Source organism: Vanacampus margaritifer, chromosome 2 (genome assembly GCF_051991255.1).
Source record: "Vanacampus margaritifer isolate UIUO_Vmar chromosome 2, RoL_Vmar_1.0, whole genome shotgun sequence".
Taxonomy (NCBI): domain Eukaryota; kingdom Metazoa; phylum Chordata; class Actinopteri; order Syngnathiformes; family Syngnathidae; genus Vanacampus; species Vanacampus margaritifer.
The window spans coordinates 32,237,029-32,257,175 of NC_135433.1; the positions used below are offsets into that span (position 1 = coordinate 32,237,029).

The 20,147-nt window shown below is 41.1% G+C and overlaps 1 protein-coding gene across 1 annotated transcript; it reads left to right on the top strand.

Moving 5' to 3' along the window:
• The first annotated feature begins 7,593 nt into the window (after nucleotides 1-7,593).
• LOC144044479 (vimentin-like) lies at nucleotides 7,594-19,510 on the top strand. Its single transcript, XM_077558914.1, has 9 exons — nucleotides 7,594-8,190; nucleotides 9,455-9,515; nucleotides 13,718-13,813; nucleotides 13,954-14,118; nucleotides 17,256-17,381; nucleotides 17,455-17,675; nucleotides 18,872-18,915; nucleotides 18,985-19,070; nucleotides 19,141-19,510. Exons 1-9 carry the CDS (start codon nucleotides 7,619-7,621, stop codon nucleotides 19,180-19,182), a joined length of 1,413 nt encoding a protein of 470 aa, XP_077415040.1. The 5' UTR covers nucleotides 7,594-7,618; the 3' UTR covers nucleotides 19,183-19,510.
• Nucleotides 19,511-20,147: the final 637 nt, after the last annotated feature.

The following is a 20,147-nucleotide window of genomic DNA, read 5'->3' on the forward strand; positions in this document are numbered from 1 at the left end:
TTCCGTCAACAACTGATAATGTATCCCCATACCAAAGGGTAAATGGTCAGTCATCATAAATAATGCTCATGTCGGTCAAAGAGACAGGCGCATCTGCTGTTGCTACACAGCGATCCAACCAAGAGGTTGTATGCCATAATGCCTCACTAATATATGTAAAGCTATTTACAGGCAGTAAGTCTTTGGATGACATAATTAAGCCATTGTCCTCGCAGAACTGCGTCAGATCATTCGTAAAAAGTAACTTACTGTCAGTACATTCATGTCCCCAATAATAAATACATTAGAACACTTATCCTGTATAAAATAATTCATAAAAGCTAATCCATACAAATACAGTATTCAGTTTCATTAAAATTACACTAATATGGGGTGTAAACACTCAGAATAACATATTCCTTTCCATTACATGTAAACTAAAATTGCTATACACCAGTCCACTCCAAGCCTGATTATATTTACACAAGAGTCAAATCTTTTATTCCGGAGAATTGCTACTCCTCCAGGAATACGTCCTTGTATTATTCCATCACCGATGTTGACGCTAGACTCTCCTGCTACATGAAAATGATCATTCAATGAGTTTAATCCCTCTAGATCCTGTTTTGTCAGAAATGTCTCTTGCAAACACAGCAAATCACACAGTTCCAACAGGCGATCTACAACTATAAGACAAAAAAGACAAAACTATTGGTATACATTTGAGCAAAAATATTAAGGGAAGAAACACAAATCATAAAATGATAAAACATTACTCAAAAAGATGATAATTTTTGACAAAAACAAACAAACATTTGGAATAAAATGTAGAAGAAAGGCAAAAAATCTATTAGAAAAATACTATATATATATATATATATATATATATATATATATATATATATATATATATATATAGTATTTTTACATATATATATATATTAGTGATGTCAAAGTTAAAGTGTTAACTGATTAATTAATCACAAAAAATGATCGCATTAATCATGAATTAACGCAGATTAGTCACACTATTAATTTTGACCATAGGTTATCCTTTAGCGTGACAGTGGATGGCTACGTTTAAGGTAGCTTAGGTTGTGTTTGAGCAATAAACATAATTACATGCATTAAAGTAAAGCATTTAATAAATGTTTGCATATCACATTTTGAATATTTGTTCATGTCTTAATAATATTGGGGTCATTTTTCCCCCCAATTTAAATTATGCAAGTATTTAACTGATTAGAAAAAGAGGATTCGCGTGTGCAGTGGATAAAATTTTTTCGAAGACGTCCTCATAACATTAAATGTCAAAAGAATTAACACATAACTTGGTGCTCTTCAAATTTGGCGGGAAAAAATGTTGATAAAAAAGTCTTTTTTGTTAATTGATTAATCGTGATTGATCAAAATTCTAAAATGTATAAAATAAAATAATAAATAAAATTAATCTGATTAAAACATTTAATTGTTTGACAGCTCTAATATATATATATAGGGCAGATATAATAATAACCATTAGTCCATGCTGCCCTGAAAACAATTGTTTGCATCATTGCATTATTTACCGTCTTCACACTCAAGTGAAGGGTATAGTGCGGATGTCAGCTGCAGTTGACACCAGCTCAGGGTAGGTGATGCTCCCTGATGCTGTCTGACACATGCAATTGACATTTAATGTGAGAACCAATTGAGAAGGTTAACCCTTACGGTGCTAATGCTAATGCTGGAAAATCAATCCACCCAGAGTGAGGGTGCAGTGAAGCTCCTCCTCCCTCACACCGCCTATACATAAAAAGAGAGTGGGGGGTCATTAAAAAGTGACCATTTTGGATTCCTTGCAAGGTTTTTGTCTGTCACTATGGTGATTTAGAGAAAAGCCCTCATTCATCTATTGTTGTTGCATTTAAAAAAGTAGACCCTTAAAGACGCTCAAAATGAACACTCCGACATGAGGGAAAAAAACCTTCACTTTCCTGTTTAAAGATGGAAAAGAGGAATTCCATGTCATAATTGTCCATACATCACAAAAGCAACCGTGTGTAGCTGTACAGCTTTTGGATTTAGAGCCTTTTATATCCTCGCATTTAGATTTCCTCTCACTTTGAAAGTGCTCAGGGCAGCCCCTTCTTCTTTCCATGTTTGAATAATGTTGGGGGTGATCACTATGACGACCGGGTACACGGGTGGGTGCTGATTCACCATCATGGGAGATGAAACAAAGGGTGGCTTTTTTTGCTGGCCCCAAGGATTGCGGCTTTTAAGTCACATCGCAGAAGAGAAGTAAAATGTGAAATTTCATGCAGATTTGACATGCCGTTTTTCAGTCTTATGAGGTGCTATCACTGGGCGGGACAGTGGTAATAGTAGTATTAATAATAACAATAATAATAATACATTAGATTTATTTAGCGCTTTTCAAGCCCCTCAAAGATGCTTCACAATGGATATATTATTCATGCACTCACACATTCACACTCTGGTGGCAGTAAACTACATATGTGGCTACAGCTGCCCTGGGGTAGACTGACAAGCGTGGCTGAGAAAAAAAAAGAAAAAAAAAGAAGCGTGGCTGCCAGTGTGTCTACTGCCCCTCCAATCACCACCAAACATTTGCACCATCCATACACCAGTGTAAGTGCCACTGGAGGAAATGTGTCTTTCCCAATGGGCAAGTGACAGGGCAGGATGGTACTGGACAGGGGTCGTGAACCAGGCAGTGTTCCAGGTGTGCAAAGAGAGAGGGTTTAGGAAAGAATTTGAGTGTAAATGAGATGACAGTCCACGAAGATAAAGTAATCCCAAGGGTTGTGCATCTCATAGAGTGGCCACTCACACCAAGCGACAAAATCTCATCAGTGTGTGTCTCGGGAGACATGCCAAGGAATCAACACCAAATCCTGGCACAAATGGAACAGACTGTTCGTTGGGCGATGATTGAACAGTCGACAAAAACAAGTTCCTTCCCGCGCGGAATGAAAACAATTTGGCCGAACAGTGACAACAGCAAACATCGGTGGGGGCCCGACAAACAATAATTAGCGCCGACTGTCTGCATTCTGCTCGCTGACAAGTCAGCAATACACAATCCCTGCCTGGCTGCTTCATAAAGAGGCCTGGGAGCAGGAATTTTTTACATCACTACCACCCCCCCTCGCTCCCTCCCTGCCTCCAAGTGAGTTGATCATGTGAATGTCCATTGTCACTTTCAGCAAAGGGGCTCCTCTGTTTACTCAATTTTGAGGCCCCCGGGTGCACATTTTTACTTCTATGTTGTTTATTTTTAAACCCCTTTTGCTATATCCACTCAAATACTAAGAACTTTTTGTTGTTGTGCTGAACTGCTGTTAATGCTGATTTGCAATTTCAAACTGCTGCAAAGTCTCAAACGTTGTTTCAAATGAGTTTGATGTACAGCCAAAAGCATATTCCTTGCTATGATGCCCACTATCAAGAGGCTGAGCTGCATTGTTTTTGTTTATGGAGTGAACTGGTGGCTAAAGAGTGAGAAAGCTTTCCTCTTGCTTACTTAATATGTGGGAACTTGGTATGCCTCTGTCCTGTACCGGAAAAATGCAAATTAAAATATATGTAATTTTTTTATTACCTGCCCACTACCCTCATTCTGGTCCTGACCACCAGTCGAGAACCACTTTTACAGACAATAGCTAAACATTTGGACTTACAGGTTTCCTTTGCTTTATTGTGTCATATTAAAATACACCCACCTCGGGCAGAACTTCTCCCTTGTCAGGCGGGGGACATTGAGTCCGAGTGGGCCACGTTCCGCACCTCCATTGTTGAGGCGGCCGATCGGAGCTGTGGTCAAAAGGTGGTCGGTGCCTGTCGCTTCGGCAATCTTCGAACCCGCTGGTGGACACCCGTGGTAAGGGATGCTGTCAAGCTGAAGAAGGAGGCCTACCGGGCCTTATTGGCCTGTGTGACTTCGGAGGCAGTTGACAGGTACTGGCTAGCCAAGCGGAATGCGGCTTCGGTGGTCGCTGAGGCAAAAACTCCGATATGGGAGGAGTTCGGTGAGGCCATGGAAAACGACCTCTGGACAACTTCAAGGAAATTCTGGTCCACCATCCGGCGTTTCAGGAGAGGAAAGCAGTGCACCATCAACACTGTGTATAGTGGAGATGGAGTGCTGCTGACCTCGACTCGGGACATCGTGAGTCGGTGGGGAGCATACTTCGAAGACCTCCTACACGTCTTCCTTTGAGGAAGCAGAATCTGGGGACTCTGAGGTGGGCTCTCCTATCTCAGGGCTCAAGGTCACTGAGGTTGTTGGAAAGCTCCTCGGCGGCAGGGCCACGGGGGTGGATGAGATCCGCCCGGAGTTCCTAAAGGCTCTGGATGTTGTGGGGCTGTCATGGTTGACACGCCTCTACAACATCGCGTGGACATCGGGGACAGTGCCTCTGGATTGGTAGACCGGGGTGGTGGTCCCCCTTTTTTAAAAAGGGGGACCATAGGGTGTTTTCCAACTATAGAGGGATCACACTCCTCAGCCTCCCTGGTAAGGTCTATTCAGGGGTGTTGGAGAGGAGGGTCCATCGGGAAGTTGAATCTCGGATTCAGGAGGAGCAGTGTGGTTTGTGTCCTGGTCGTGGAACAGTGGATCAGCTCTACACCCTCAACACGGTTCTCGAGGTGAGTGGGAGTTTGCCCAACCAGTCTACATGTGTTTTGTGGATTTGGAGAAGGCATTCGACTGGGTCCCTCGGGGAGTCCTCTGGGGGGGGGGGGGGGGGGGATTCGGGAGTACAGGGGTACAGAGCCCCCTGATGCGGACTGTTTGGTCCCTGTACGACCGATGTCAGAGTTTGGTCCGCATTGCCGGCAGTAAGTTGGATTCGTTTCCAGTGAGAGTTGGACTCTGCCAAGGCTGCACTTTGTCACAGATTCTGTTCATAATTTTTATGGACAGAATTTCTAGGCGCAGCCGAGGCGTTGAGGGGGTCCGGTTTGGTGGCCTCAGCATTGCATCGCTACTTTTTGCAGATGATGTGGTGAGTCGAGCCGCTGCTCCTCCGCGTTGAGAGGAACCAGTTGAGGTGGCTTGGGCATCTGGTTCGGATGCCTCCTAGACGCCTCCCTGGAGAGGTGTTCTGGCATGTCTCACCGGCGGGAGGCCCCGGGGACGACCCAGGACACACTGGAAAGACTATGTCTCTCGGCTGGCCTTCGAGCACCTTGGGATCCCACCGGTGGAGCTGCTTGAAGTGGCTGGGGAGAGGGAAGTCTGGAACTCCTCCTAAGGATGCTGCCCCCGCGAGACCAACCTTGGATAAGTGGCAGAAGATGGATGGATGGATTAAAATACACAGCATTGGAGCAAACAGTTGATGTTAATTTACTCCAATTAAATGTCAGATTTTGTAGGCCACGCTTGCATTGAAAACAGGTGTTGCCATTTACAAGGCCTTTAGATGCTTAGAACTATGTGGCATGCATTATTATGCTTTGATACTGCTGTTTTGGTTAGCCACAAATAGGCTCAGTGGGTCAACTTTTTTTATGTCTGTATACTGCATGAACAGTAGTCTGGAACCAGACTCATCGCTGTAACCAGTGGATGTGTCTGGTCACTGTCGGCATCAAGCACATTTCTGAGGCAGGGCAAACATGATCAAAGAGACAGTGAAAAGATCCAATCAGCGAAAGAGGACGTGATGTCTTATAAGTGGTATGAGTGGGAAGTCTGAAAGAGTAGGAAACACACGGACGTACATATGAATTATACTGTAAGTGTGTTTAAGCTCCTGTTAAGTGTTGCACACAACACCGTTTGATACAAGATACCGTGTAAGGACGTCATCTGGAGTGCAACAGCAGAGCAACAAGCTGGACCTGAGGCTGGGCCACTTGGGGGTTGGTTCCGGGCCACATGTGACCCACGGGCCGCTAATTAAATAGCACTGAACTATGGTAATAACAACTACCACCCAGTGGTTTTCCGACAAATAAATGCCTACCCTAAATAAATGCCTGTCTAATTGGGGCAGGCATTGATTTTCCATTCCAATTCCTTGGTCTGAGGTCCAACATTACTAGCTACATAGTTTTCTGGAACACATTATAACACCTCTGCACTGCACGCAAAGCATTGTCAAAAGTCCGATTGTGTAGGCAACGTTTGCATTTAAAGCAGTGGCTACCATTCACAATGATTAACACTTGAGTCACCTCATTTATTCCCTTCTTATTTCGCACAAATGAAAAAACAAGTCCAGTAAGTAAAGTAAGGGATTCTAGTATACTGACATTGCCAGAAGCCAAAAATCTGAAACGGTTGCTTGAAAGAAACGTTTGTGCGCCCGACAAACATGATTGGGCCGACCAAAATCCCCCTTGAAAATGATTCTTTCTAGCTTGCAAATGGGTTAAACTCATGTTTCGTCCAATGACTATCAAGGCTATTAACTGGAGAGAAAGATGCCTGGCTAGGTTATTGTTAGCTCACTGTCACCAACCGCTTGACAACTCTTGACACTCATTTGTCGCAGCACTTATAGAGCGCCAATGCGTTTAGCCAAATGAGATTTAGACTAGAATGATGAGTGCAAACAGGAGCAGCAGCCTACCAGATCCAGAAGATGGCGCAGTATCAGAAAATAAAAAGCCCATTCATTTTCAAGATGTACTTGAAAAGATATACATAATGTGAAGATTTGTGTTCACTATTTGTATATATTCCAGCCGTTTCACCCCATCAAATAAAGACAGTTGCGACAGCCCCCCAAAAATCAGATAAAAAAAAAAACTGATTAACAACGTTTTTTCTTTAATTTAAAGATAATGTTATTGTTTTAGCCCTAATTGATGCACATTTGGTTTTGAGTGCGTCCCCAATGAACGTGCCCAAAGAAATAAGATGGAAGAGCAAGCATTAGTGGTCTACGTAGCTCAGCCTCTGATGTTGATTGGTTCACTTTGCTGTCTGTATTGTAAATGGATTCAAGGGTTGCTCCCTCTAGATTGTGGGCTAGACTCTTGGGGTAAACGGCAAATAATAATTAAATAGCGCTGCATTGGCCCATCAGGCATCTCCCCTCAATACCAGATGGCCAGTCCAGCCCTGCTGTCAAGTCAAAACAGGCGGTTGAGGTAGCAATTGAGAAGAGAAATGAGAGACAGAGTAGCCTGCATGCGCAACAAGCGCACTGGCCTACTCATAATTAAGTGACAACTGTGTCAGGACTCAGGAGGGCATTACTATATACTGTATACCACAATAATTAGAGTTGGGTGTGGGATAATAGTAAACGTTGTCTCTTTGGAGAACAGACACAGTCGGTGGTGCTCTGCTTATTAGAAGCGGGCGGTCAAAACCAAAAATACAAGGGATGATTATTTCTAGTCCCAGTCAAGCACTGCCCCTGCAGTACATGTGGTGGATCCCATGACTGTGTCTGCCTAAGGCCCCCAACTGACATAATACACCCCCAGTGGCACATTTTTGGGGGGTCTTGAATGCAGAATGAATAAATGTAGGATGCAGACCCTGAATGGGGGGGCGGGGGAGAGGGGGAAATTGGACCTAAGACGTGATTGGAGTTTCCACTGTCGCTCCAAACCACGTTGGCCATTTGCATAGGGAGGAGACTATAAATGCGCAGGCGCGAGTCGGAGGATGCTGTCGGGAATCCACGCAGCACAGACCCGAGGAAGCAGCATGTCTACTTTCAGAGCAGCACCTCCTCAGTCCTCCTACAGGAAGATGTTCGGCGGAGATAGAACCGTGAGAAGCATTTACTCTAGCCGGCAGTATTCCGCTCCTACGCGCTCGACCCGGGTGTTATCCTTCGGAGCGCCCGGCGGCGTGGTGTACGCCACCAAGACGCAGCGTCTGCGCAGCAGCGCGGCCATGCCCCGGCTCGCCTCGGAGCAGCTGGACTTCACGCTGTCCGACGCCATCAACAGCGAGTTCATCGCCAACCGCACCAGCGAGAAGGCGCAGATGCAGTCACTTAATGACCGCTTCGCCAGCTACATCGAGAAGGTGCGCTTCCTAGAGCAGCAGAACAAGATCCTGCTGTCCGAGCTGGAGCAGCTCCGTGGCAAGGGCACGTCGCGAGTCGGCGACCTGTACGAGGACCAGATGCGGGAGCTTAGGCGTCAGGTAGACCAGCTGAGCAACGAGAAGGCTCGGGTGGAGGTGCACCGGGACAACCTGGCCGACGACATCGGAAGGCTCAGAGACAAGTAGGCTTACTTACACGGTCACTTCATTAGGTACACTTCAAAGCAGCAAAAACTCAAGCGGAAACTTTTTATTCCCCCCCCCCCCCCCCCCCAAAAGAAAAAAGACAATAAAAGACAACTTTGTTATGAGCAACGTCAAAATAAGGCAGCGTAGTAGGCCTTACGTATTCATCAAAAAACAATGTTTCTAGACCTAAAAAGTAAATTTGTGAATCACTTCATGTCTGTGTCATTAAACACTTGATGACCATTTACACAGCATGGTACCCAAGTGGATATGACATCTGCCTAAGAGGGTGTGGGTTCAAATCTGGGAGTTTGCTTGCTCTCCTTGTGCTTTTGATTTTCCTTGGGTAGGGAGATCGGAAAATAAAAACAAACTGTACCTTAATAATGATTAAATTAAATTAAATACAAATTGTACATAAATGTTTATATCCTTAAAGTTACATACAACTGAATAGTACATAAATGTATTATGAATAGTACATACATTTATTAAGTTTGAATATTTACAAATGCGCTTAACTATATGTTAATGATTCAATTGCAATATTTAACACATACGATAAATAACATTTATAACTAAACAAATGTTTGAAAACAAACAGTTGTAAAAGATTTATAACAAAGTTGAAAGTCACATACACTTGAGCTGTATTTCCAAAAAGAGAGAAAACTGAGGCACTCAAAAGTGTTCCAAGTAAAAGGCCTTCATTACAACATGGCCAGTTGATTCTGACGAAGGCCTACCAAGGCCGAAACACGTTGGCAATTTTTAATCAACTGGCCATGTTAAGGCCTTTTATTGGAACACCTTTGAGTGCCTCGGTTTTTGTAAATGCTTTGCGGATCCCTCCCCTGAAGAGCACCAAAGACACACTTTTTTTCTTTTTAAATCCAACATATCCTAGCAACGCTCCTGTTTTACACTTGAGCTGTATTTAACAAATGTTATGTACTGGATTAGAAACAAGTTTTAAGTCACTAACACTATGCAGTTTGAATACTTAAATAAGTGATTCTATGCATACCACTAGTGGGAGCTTGTGTGCCATTCATGTGTGTTAACATATAGCACACTTTAAGAATCACTGCTACAGCATATAAAATAGTATGCAATGATATAAGAGACTCCAAAACGCTTGAATTTTTGCAAACTTGTGTATCTCAACACGAGACCCCAAAACGCTCTCTCTCCAAAATGCCCCATCCCGGAAAATTAGTTCAAATTCCTTGTCTAATGTATCGTCTGTCATGCCAGGTTGCAAGATGAGATGTCCCTGAGGGAAGAGGCCGATGCAAACATGCAGAGCTTCCGACAGGTATGATCCGAACCATTCCACTATACACGCACTGCATGTTTTAACAATTTATACGTAAGTGCATTCAACTTCCACAGTTCCATTGTAAGGCGATTTAAAACTGATGCTGACATACTAAATGGTCACGAGTCTCCCATTCGTCCCTATGACTGTCTCGTTTCACCCTGACTAGACAGGAATGTGCCCCTGTGGTGGCAAAACAGCGGATTGTAGCCATGATCCCAAACAGCCGAAGAGCAGAGCCCGCTTGGACAAGACAGGGTTGAATGCTCGGCTGGTTGGCTAGGACTGTTGGGTTCAATCAGGCCTACAAGGAGAGGAGCTCTTTTTAAGTCTGACTGGTCATGCTGAATGAGCCGGACTCGACCAACAACAGTGTGGGCCCAATGTGGTTATCAGAGCGAGAGAGCAAGCCACCGTGAGATCCTACCGCCTGCCAATTGCAGCCATTACGTGTAGGGGATTAATGTCAAGTCAATGGCATCATGATGATGAGTCATGCAAGTAATACCCACAATATCACGTAGGGGCCTCACAGCCCTGTTTTCATGGCAAATCCTCAAAATGATCATCATTCGTTAACGCCATGCTGCGGCCGCATGAAGTTGATACCAGATTCTGATCTGGTCTCATTTTCAGTCAGAATTCACCAAACGTACAAGGCTGGGAATTTACCCAAAATCAAACCAAAATGCGGTTTTGTGCATGGGTCCATAGACTTTTTTTGTGCAATCTGTTGTGATAGGCATGTCCATCTAATTTCAAGTTGATTGGTAAAACTGGTAATGGAGGGCTACATTTTTTCAAATCATTTTTCATGGCTAATCCATGCCATGATTTGCCCATATTTAATGGCATCAGAAAATACAGTGAGTTTAGCCATTGTCATCACCCATCTGTCCAGACCTGCTTCCTAATGGGGGTGATTTGAATGTAGGAGTTTGCCCTTGTATTTACACCCAAAATGGCAGCTTCAAAGCAAAATAGTTTACTTTTGTCTCATAACAGGCATCTAATGCATGTCTCCTTGATTTTTTCCTCTGTCTTGTAATGATAGATATGTCTACTGAAATCCATGTTTAAGTTGCTGTCATTTAACCTTTATTTATCCAGATAAGACAATTTGAGAAGAGATTCCTGTTTACAATGCCGACTTGGCCACAAACAGCAGAGTAAAACAGCAATTATACAACAAACTGTTTGATGGTATATACTTATACTGTATTTATATAATACATTACATCATAGAATATGTTAAGTTTTATTACAGGCTATAAACTGGTGCGACGATCATGAATGTTATAGATAAACATGGACCAGTGAATTTGTAAGAGTCAAGAGAGGGCCAATCAACCAGACTTTTAAAAAGTGAGCCATAACTTTGTAAAGGCCGAAGTCATGTATTGTACTGTACTGTATTGGATGCCACTGGATTGACACCTAACGTTGTAGACAGTGTATGTCATTTACAAGGAGTCCTGCGGCAAAATTCGCAACACTTGATAAATGAACGCACCAATACATTTGGAGGGGAAGGGAATCATGAACAGTAGACCAGCTGAACTTTGGGGTCCAGAGGCCATTTGAATGCTGGTCCCATGATAAATTGAATTGAAATTGATTAAATGCCATTGGTTAATTCTGAACACAGCCCCGTCTACCGTTATAAGAGGGTGTGCACACTTGTGCAAGCATCTCAGTCATTTATTTTCTGTGAAAATATTTGTATTTTTCAGTTGTATAAGTTGGTCATATTAATAAGGGATAAGTTCAGCAATTATCTTGGTGTAATATGACCATGTGTTTGTAGACACATATACATGTAGTATATATACTGTATATACTGTTACTTTGGCAAAACATCTGTAGTGGATGCTTGCGTGGGCAGCCCATACACATTGTTGTATAAGAATGGCAGGAAGGAATTTGGTGTGACATGCCAACAATGAGGCATTCGCTGCCTGCACGCTGGCCCGCTCAGTCAGGCAGACAGTCACCCTCCTAGCCGCAGACCGTTTGAGATACCCGGGCTGAATAGTGCGCTTTGTTTGTGGCATTAGCGCCAGGCAAAGCCGCTTCATTTGCTGATACCTCATTTGATGACCTGCCAACGTCCGGAGGACAAAGCTTGGCAGTGTGGCGTCACCATGAGAACTCTGAAACAAACGCTAATTGATAATGGACAATGCCATGTTTTTATCCTCAGGTGAGCCATGCAAGGCTGCTAAATTAAGCCATCACAGGTTTAGGGGAAAGTTTGTTCGGAAATGAGATTTGGTAGGCTGTAGAGATCGGACTTGTACCCTAAATCCAGAATTGATATTTGTGTTGCTGCCAGCGTATGACTTTCAAATCTGTCTACAAATCTATATCGTCCTGTGGTTTTTCTTTTTTAAGACAAAAAAAGGTTGTGCTTTACCTTGACTAGTTTTGGCGACGACTGCCGCCTTCCTCAGAAGCTGTCAAACTGACAGTTGTGACGTGTCTTATCAGCTTCTGAGGAATGCCGCACTCGTCGCCAAAACTAGTCAAGGTAAAGCACCTTTTTTGTCTTAAAAAAGAAAAAAACACAGGACAACATTCAAATAGATTTGAATGAGTCACTTGAAAAAAAAACACAAAGCATCAAAGTCTAACAAATGAAAGATCCAATGTGATCAAGATGGAGTTTACATAATAGCGCTTCACATAATGTACACCATATGGTACCTAAAGTGCTTTACAAAGCCGCACATTTGCTTCTTTGAAAACATATCTATTGAACTGGCTGCCGCTTCTACCTCCAGAAAAGTGTTTATTTTTTGTTTGAAATGGCTTACTTAAACTAGTATCCCTCGCTGTACCGGGAACAACGGAAGGATCAGTGTTGGGTTCCGTTAATGTTGTCTGACTGGGCAGTACCATGCTACAGATAAGATAGCTAGGAGGGGAGATGTCTGTCTGTAGCACAATTTGGTAAAGTCTCTTTGTTTGTTGCTATGACGGCGTGAGAGGCCAACAGCAAGGTAAAAACAGAATCATTATAGACTGCTGAGATGGGTTTCATTGACTGTGTAACGGAGCACCTTTGAACGTCTATTCTACAGCATTTGCTTTTTAATGCATAAAAACCTAGATATCAGTCACCCTGTCCAGCACTTACAGGGTTCTGGGGAGTTCCCAGGCCCCTCCCGAGGTCTTTATCATGCCCTTAGATTAGTAGAAAATTCAGCCCCCAAAGACTGTACTAGTGAGCAAAATCAAATGTAATAGCATAATGTATCATCATGTTTCGACCCACAAAATAGTCTCAAGAATCAATGCCTGGAAAAACGAAAGAATGTATCCATTTAATTTCATTTCGACCATTTCTAAAGCAATTCGTCCAAGAGATCTGAAATATCTGATATCAAATTTGGTTGGTAGGTAGAAAAAGTCTCAAGAACCTCTCACCTTTCTTTATTTGTTTGCCATTTGAGATTGTATCCACTTGCTACTCAGTTTTAACCCCATAAACTAGTGGTTCTCAAACTTGTATTTATTTTATTATTATTTTTTATAGAAACCTCAATAAAATACCACCATGATCATCAAAATGAAAATGCAGTAGTGTAGTAGAAGTGTTCATCAAAAACAAGGTCTGTTAAGCCATTGCAACATTATGCACACTTTAGTTTGAACATTAATACTGTGCTCAAATATAGGAAACTAAAACCTATAACTAAAAAAAAAAACAAATAAAATGTATTACTATGCACTGTTCTGTATTAAAATTATTATTTTTTTTTAACCCAAACTAGTGTAAAATTAAGCAGTCTTAACATTTAATTCAGTGATTCTCTCACATACCACAAGAGGGAGTCAGTGCACCACTAGTGACTCTTGTACTACATTTTGTGAATCACTGAAAAAGACAAATGGGCAAGGCTAAATTATTGAAAATTTAAGTTATTATCATCTGTGTGTATGGAGATGTTGACTCAGTTTGTTGACTTGCCATAAAAAGCAAAGGAACTCCCTATAACTGAATTTCACAAGGTCTAAGCTGGACCAAACGTCTTGTGTGTGATGAAGGTCACCACAATTTTGCAGGATAGCTGTGTAAAGGACGCTGGAAGGCATCCAGCATGAGTTTATTTTTCCCCCCGGTGTCAGCAAAGATGCAATATATAATTCATGTCACCTTCAAAAGTCCGCTTACTAAGTCAGTTGTGGGCGTGCAGGACGTGGACAACGCTGCCCTCACCAGACTGGACCTAGAGAGGAAGGTGGAGTCCCTCCAGGAGGAAATTGACTTCCTCAAGAAGCTGCATGATGAGGTAAGCCTCTTTTTTTTTGTGTAACTACTGAGGAAATGCTGCCCACATACTATAAAGGGATCTATTGTTTAGTGGTCAGCTTAAATAGATTTTTGCTGATGAGAAATTAGCACATACCGGCTCTATGGCGTCTGTAACAGGAAATGCTTGAGCTGCAGAACCAGATCCACATGCAGCAGCACGTGCAGGTGGATATGGATGTGGCCAAGCCGGACCTGACGGCCGCTCTGAGGGACGTCCGCCTGCAGTATGAGAACCTGGCCTCCAAAAACATCCAGGAGTCTGAGGATTGGTACAAGTCCAAGGTTAGGATTGTAGACCCGAAACCTAAAACAGTCGTATTTTTTTACACAGAATTTGTGAAATTTTTGGGAGTAAAGTTGTGTAGAGTCGGACCTCGCTATATTACTATTCACTTTTTGAGGCTTCACTTCATTCCAGAAATCACAACTGTCTTAAATTACACAAATGCAAGTCCATGGTAAAGTATACATCGTTACCACCCATAGAAGGGTAGAACAGCCGCTGGTACACTTTTAATCGCTTTATTGAACAAACAATAACAAAATAAACACAAACACATACTCGCACATGACCTGCTGTTTGCCACAACTTATGTTGAATCATAACACTCAACAGAACAGGTACTTAAGTCACACACTTTCAATTACACTAACAAATACAGTACTGTAAAAGCAGACACAACTTGAAAGACCAGACTAAAAACAGAGATCTTAACATACGACAGGACATGACAAGAATTGGTGGAATTTTATTAGAATTAAGTCTACACAGTATACAGACGCTCCCCTACTTACGAACATTCGAGTTACGAACAACGGTACATACGAACATGTCTGCGCGCATGTCAAAAAATGTTCGGAAAGAGATGCTGTAAGTTAGATTTTGTATTGCGCGCCTTTTTCCGAGTACTGTCGTGCTTCTTTCCGCCGCTAATACCGACGCTTGGCGCTGTGAGAGCTCACCCAGCATTGGAGGCTCAGCAACGTGTCGAGGAGGAGGAAGAAGAAACGCCTGTCGCTCATAGATAAAGCCATCGCACTCTTCGAGCAGCAAGACCCAAATATTGAACGTTGCACAAAGGTTGCAAATCAATTGAATGATGCCATACAGTGCTACCCCGCATCATTTATGATGAAAAAAGAAGAAAACTGGGCAATCGTCGTTAGATCGCTTCTTTCGGCCAGTTTCTAGTAAATCCTCCAAGGAAGATACTCATCAACCCTCATCTTCTTCTCCTTGACCCTCAACTTCTTCCTACATTGAAGTTACGGAGGAGGAAGTAACTTTTGAAGCCCATTCCAGCGACGACGAAGAACCTCTCATGATATAAAATCCTCCTCTTCCTCCTCCTCCTCCTCCATCAAATCCTTAAGCATCGATTACATCTTCCAAAACTAAGTTAAACTTCATTTTATTTATCTTATTACGTACATGTACATACTGTGTGTGTCTCTCGCTCTCTCTCTCTAACATACGTAGTACAGTACTGTACGTATTCTCTTTAAACATAAATTAGAATACAAAATATAGCACTGAAGCAACTTACGAACAAATTCACCTTACGAATGATCGCTCGGAACGTAACTCGTTCGTAAGTTGGGGAGCGTCTGTACAGTGACGGATTCCACATATTTGCAGATTTCCCTCCACCATTACTCATGCAGTACACTGTAAAAAGAGAATTGTTGAACCAATTTAAGATTACAAATTGAATTGTTGAAAAACTTTTATTTATTTTTTTTAATTGGTAACAAACAATTGAATTAAATTAGTTCAAAGTGAAATAAAGTGTTCCTTCGCTATAATGCGGTTCCCTTTTTGCGGCCTCGTTGTATCGCGGATATTTTTAAGTGCATTTTTTTTTAACAGTAATGTAACTATTTTATAAAATTTAGGAAGGTTTTAACATTGAGATCCGTTTAAACAAAAACGAAGTGTGAGAAAATGTAAATACCTCAATATGAAAAGTGTCTAAACTGTGTGGTGAGGGGTTTTAGAGCCTTAAAACATTGATAATAAATGTAAAACAAAGCTAACTACTTCGCGGATTTCATTTATTGCGGGAATTTTTTGGAACCTAACCCCAGTGGAAAACGAGGTAACACTGTATATTAAGTTTAATTGATTATGAGTTCATTAAACTTAATACTTTAGATTGAAGTAACTTTGGATTAACTAAATTCAGGTGAATATATTAAATGTAATGAACTCATAACTAATTAAACTTAATATATTCACTTTGGACTAAATTCAATCATGTGTTTCCAACTGAAGCAATTTTTTTATTATTATTGGGCAACAATTCAATTTGTAATTTTAAATGGGTTCCACAATTCTCTTTTTAGAGTGTAAGATACCTACTTGCAGTTTTTTTTCTCAGGCCAAAGCCATGTCTAAAACAAATATTGCCTTGGCGCCATCTTGGTGCCAAGCAACTATGTTGATATGAATGGAGGAGCTTCATTTAGTCAGGCCACAGCCTTGTCTAATGAAGTGCTTTCAATTACAAAACTTTTTAGGTGAGCATCAATTATTTGCAATATTTGCAGCAGGGTACTAGAAAAGTCGTAATAAAAAAAAAAGTCAGCTTTACAGGGAATAGTTATAATTTTACAAGAATTAAATTTGATATCTTCAAAGAATTGTAATTTTACAAAAGTGAAGTTAGTTAGTTATTTTACAAGAATAAACTCATAACTTTTCTGAGAAGTTAAATAATTTTACAACAATTATGTTGTATTTTTCGCTAAAATTGGTAAACTTTAACGAGAATAAGGTGGTGTGAAAAAAAATAAATATATTTTTAATATACATATTGGAGAGTTTTTGTACGTATTTTACCACCAAATACTACACACATACAACTGGGTGTGTTAAGAAGCCCTTTGAGACTCTTTTGTGATTAAGGGCCATATGAATAAACTTGACTCGACAAGAATAACGTTGCATACTAGAAGCTAGAAGTATTAACTTAGCACTTATGTCTCACCCCCCACCCCAAAAAAAAGAAGCCAAAAACGAGAAAAGCCTTGTGTTGAAGCCTTTTTTAATTATGTCAAATTGCAAAAACAAAGTTGTCATTTTAGCAGGAGAAACTCAGAATGTTAGGCCTACTTTATAACATTCCTTTTTTTTAATTTTTTTTTTTATAACATTCCTACCGTCTTGTAATACTAACGTCTAACTCTCTTAACATTTAAACTTATTTTTTTTTGCTATTTAAATGTTTAGTTTCTGAAGCATAAATAGATGGCTATACAGAAAAGCTAGTTTCTACTGCCCCCTGTAGGAACAAGGGAATACTGCAGTTTAAATTGCTCTCGTAAAAACCAAGAGCATGTTTCTTTTAACGCTATTTCATGCCCATATCGCATCTTTCATTATTTATGGTCTTCATAACTGGCTGCTTTCCTCTCAGTTTAACGATCTCACTGAAGCGGCCGCCCGCAACAACGAAGCTCTGAGGCTGGCCAAGCAGGAGGCCAACGACTACAGACGCCAGGTTCAGGCTCTCACCTGTGAGGTGGATGCCCTCAAGGGAACCGTGAGTAACCATGTATCATTACCTACCATCAGGCTTACAATGGGAGCACCAACGCTCACTCCCTTCTCCCCAGAACGAGTCGATGGAGCGGCAGATGCGAGAGATGGAGGACAACTTCTCCGCGGAGACGGCGGGCTATCAAGAAACGGTTGCTCGCCTGGAGGATGACATTCACAACATGAAGGACGAGATGGCTCGCCACCTGCGCGAGTACCAGGACCTCCTCAATGTCAAGATGGCCCTGGACATCGAGATCGCCACCTATAGGAAGCTGCTGGAAGGAGAGGAGAGCAGGTGACCATGTTTAATTCACTGTATTTCTTTTTTTTTTTTCTTGTAGTTGTGCATTTTGCATCCGATATTGTACTGATGCATATTTTTTTGGCAGATATTTGGGTATTTTCTTAGAATATTTATATCAATTTAAACAAAACATTTGTATATTACTCCTGTAAAAGTTTAGCATATTTTTTCAAAGGTGCTGGTACCCCCCCCCCCCCCATACATTTTGTATATTATGATGGCGTATTAGGGCCATGTATAAAAACATTTTTTTTTTTTAGGGCGGGGGCAATATTTCGCCCCAAAAAATTCACTAATTTACTTTATATTTTATAAAGTAGCAAATTTGCGACTTTATATAGTGGCAGATTTAAGAGAAAAAAAAACTTACGAGAAATACACGTAGCGTACTACTCGACTGTTTGTGCCAGTACTTTTTGGTCGAGTTTCCAAATAAGGAGATAGTAATTGCTTTAACATATGATTAACCATAGGCCAGCGAAAAAGACGCCTCGCTTTGTGAAGGTCCACACCCGGACGATCAAGCATTGAAGTTAATTTGTTAAAATGTATATTTACTTGTACAATTATGTTTCCAGAATTATTATTTACACAGTCATACATTTGGTATTTTGGTGGTATTGGTGTGTCGAATCTGCTGCTCTCCATCATTCACTTGCATTTACCTATGGTATGCTAGCATCTGATTGGATAGTGTTAGTCAGCTAATAGGGGATCAGGAAGCTAGCTGCGGTGAATGACGAGTAAAGTTTAAATTTAAGAATGAATCCGACTCTATCCAGCCTTTTCATTTTATAAACAGTGTCCCATTAACCACCATCGAATCCTCACATGATTAGACTATAGCTACGCTATGTGTATTTCTCGAAAGTTTCTGAGTTTTTCTCTCGCAAATCTGCCACTATATAAAGTCGCAAATTTGCCACTTTATAAAGTGACAAATTTGCCACTTTATAGTCGCAAATTTGCAAGTTTATTAAGTGGCAAATTAGCGAGTTTTTTTCTCTGAATATTGCCCCAGCGCTCTAAAATAAATATATATACTGTATATATATTTTTTCAAATTGGAAGCAGAATGTAGAAGCTAAATAAGATTTTTGCCTACCACATCTAACATGGGCACTGTATGGTGTCATTATAATCACTTGCATAAGGTGTATTTTAACAAATGTTTACCTTATTTCCAGAATCTCCACTCCAATGCTGAACTTCTCCTCTCTCAATTTGAGAGGTAAATTTACTTTGACACATTTTTGCACCATTAATATGGCTTTGATGATTAACATTGCAATCTTTACAGAAACCATGATCGATTACAAACCTCAAGTGGAAACCGCAACCACCAAGAAGGTTCTCATCAAGACCATCGAGACCAGAGACGGTCAGGTACAAGACACGCGTTCTTCATGATGACTTAAATGAAGCTTTACGTTGACTCTAATATGTCTGCATTCAGGTGATCAACGAGTCGACCCAGAACCACGATGACATGGAGTAATAAGGCCCTTGCTGAAAACAAAACACACAAACAATATGAAGATGTTCACTGGCTCTGCACTCAATGACACACATAGCTTTGCAAAGTGCCTTTTATATGTCATGATTTGGTAAGCTAGTTAGTTTGAAATACGATGTTTTTAGCTTCCCATTTCTGTTCTTTTATGTCTCAGACACAATAATTAACAATAAAAACAGCGCTACTTTACACACATACTGTAGTCATGCAAAACATCTCACCTAGAGTCAAGCTTTTGATAATGCAGTACGCACACGACTAAACACGTCACCATTGCCTTGTATTCAGCAATAAACTAATAAGACTGTGAGCGAGGTGTGATGCTTCTGTGGTGAACTTTCATTGTCAAATGCTAATAATAAATGATCTAGTCATCAAGTACACCCACATTTTCCTGTGGAAAGTGTTCCTAATGGACTCCTACCTCATTAACACCTGTCTTTTCCCCCGTGTCATGTCAAAATGGGTTGAATAACTTAATAATGACGACTGAACTGAACAAGAGGCGTGACAGCCTGCTGAAAAGCTAGGAAGCGAGCAATATGAAAATTGCATGATTTTCAGTTATATCATTTTAATCTCACCGTACTAACCACCTAAAGCGTAGAAGAAGAAACCCACAAAACCTAACCATCAAAAATATAGAAAGAAAAATCTGTTAATATGCACATCCACGGTTTCCCGAAACATGAGTATGCGGTGGTCCTCTGTAATTCATTTCAGCCTCCCCTCCAAATAAACCACATTTTTGTAATGTATTTTTAATTTAAAAAAGGCACACAGAGGATTCAGGTTGTTTAATGCCACTCACAGTTGAAGTTTACTGTCAAAGTGAACATAAAACAAAGATAATTAAGCCTTGCAGATTTAGAACAACCAAGCAACACTGCTCTAAGAATGGCCTGCTCGTTCAATGCTAACATAATATACAAAAACAGCAAATGGCA

Bases quoted from the DNA above. Each gene is read 5' to 3' on its own strand.
- LOC144044479 (XM_077558914.1), top strand. From the start codon at position 7,619: ATGCTGTCGGGAATCCACGCAGCACAGACCCGAGGAAGCAGCATGTCT. The intron at 9,516-13,717 runs GTATGATCCGAA...GTGGGCGTGCAG, and splicing joins ACATGCAGAGCTTCCGACAG to GACGTGGACAACGCTGCCCT. The intron at 13,814-13,953 runs GTAAGCCTCTTT...CGTCTGTAACAG, and splicing joins TCAAGAAGCTGCATGATGAG to GAAATGCTTGAGCTGCAGAA.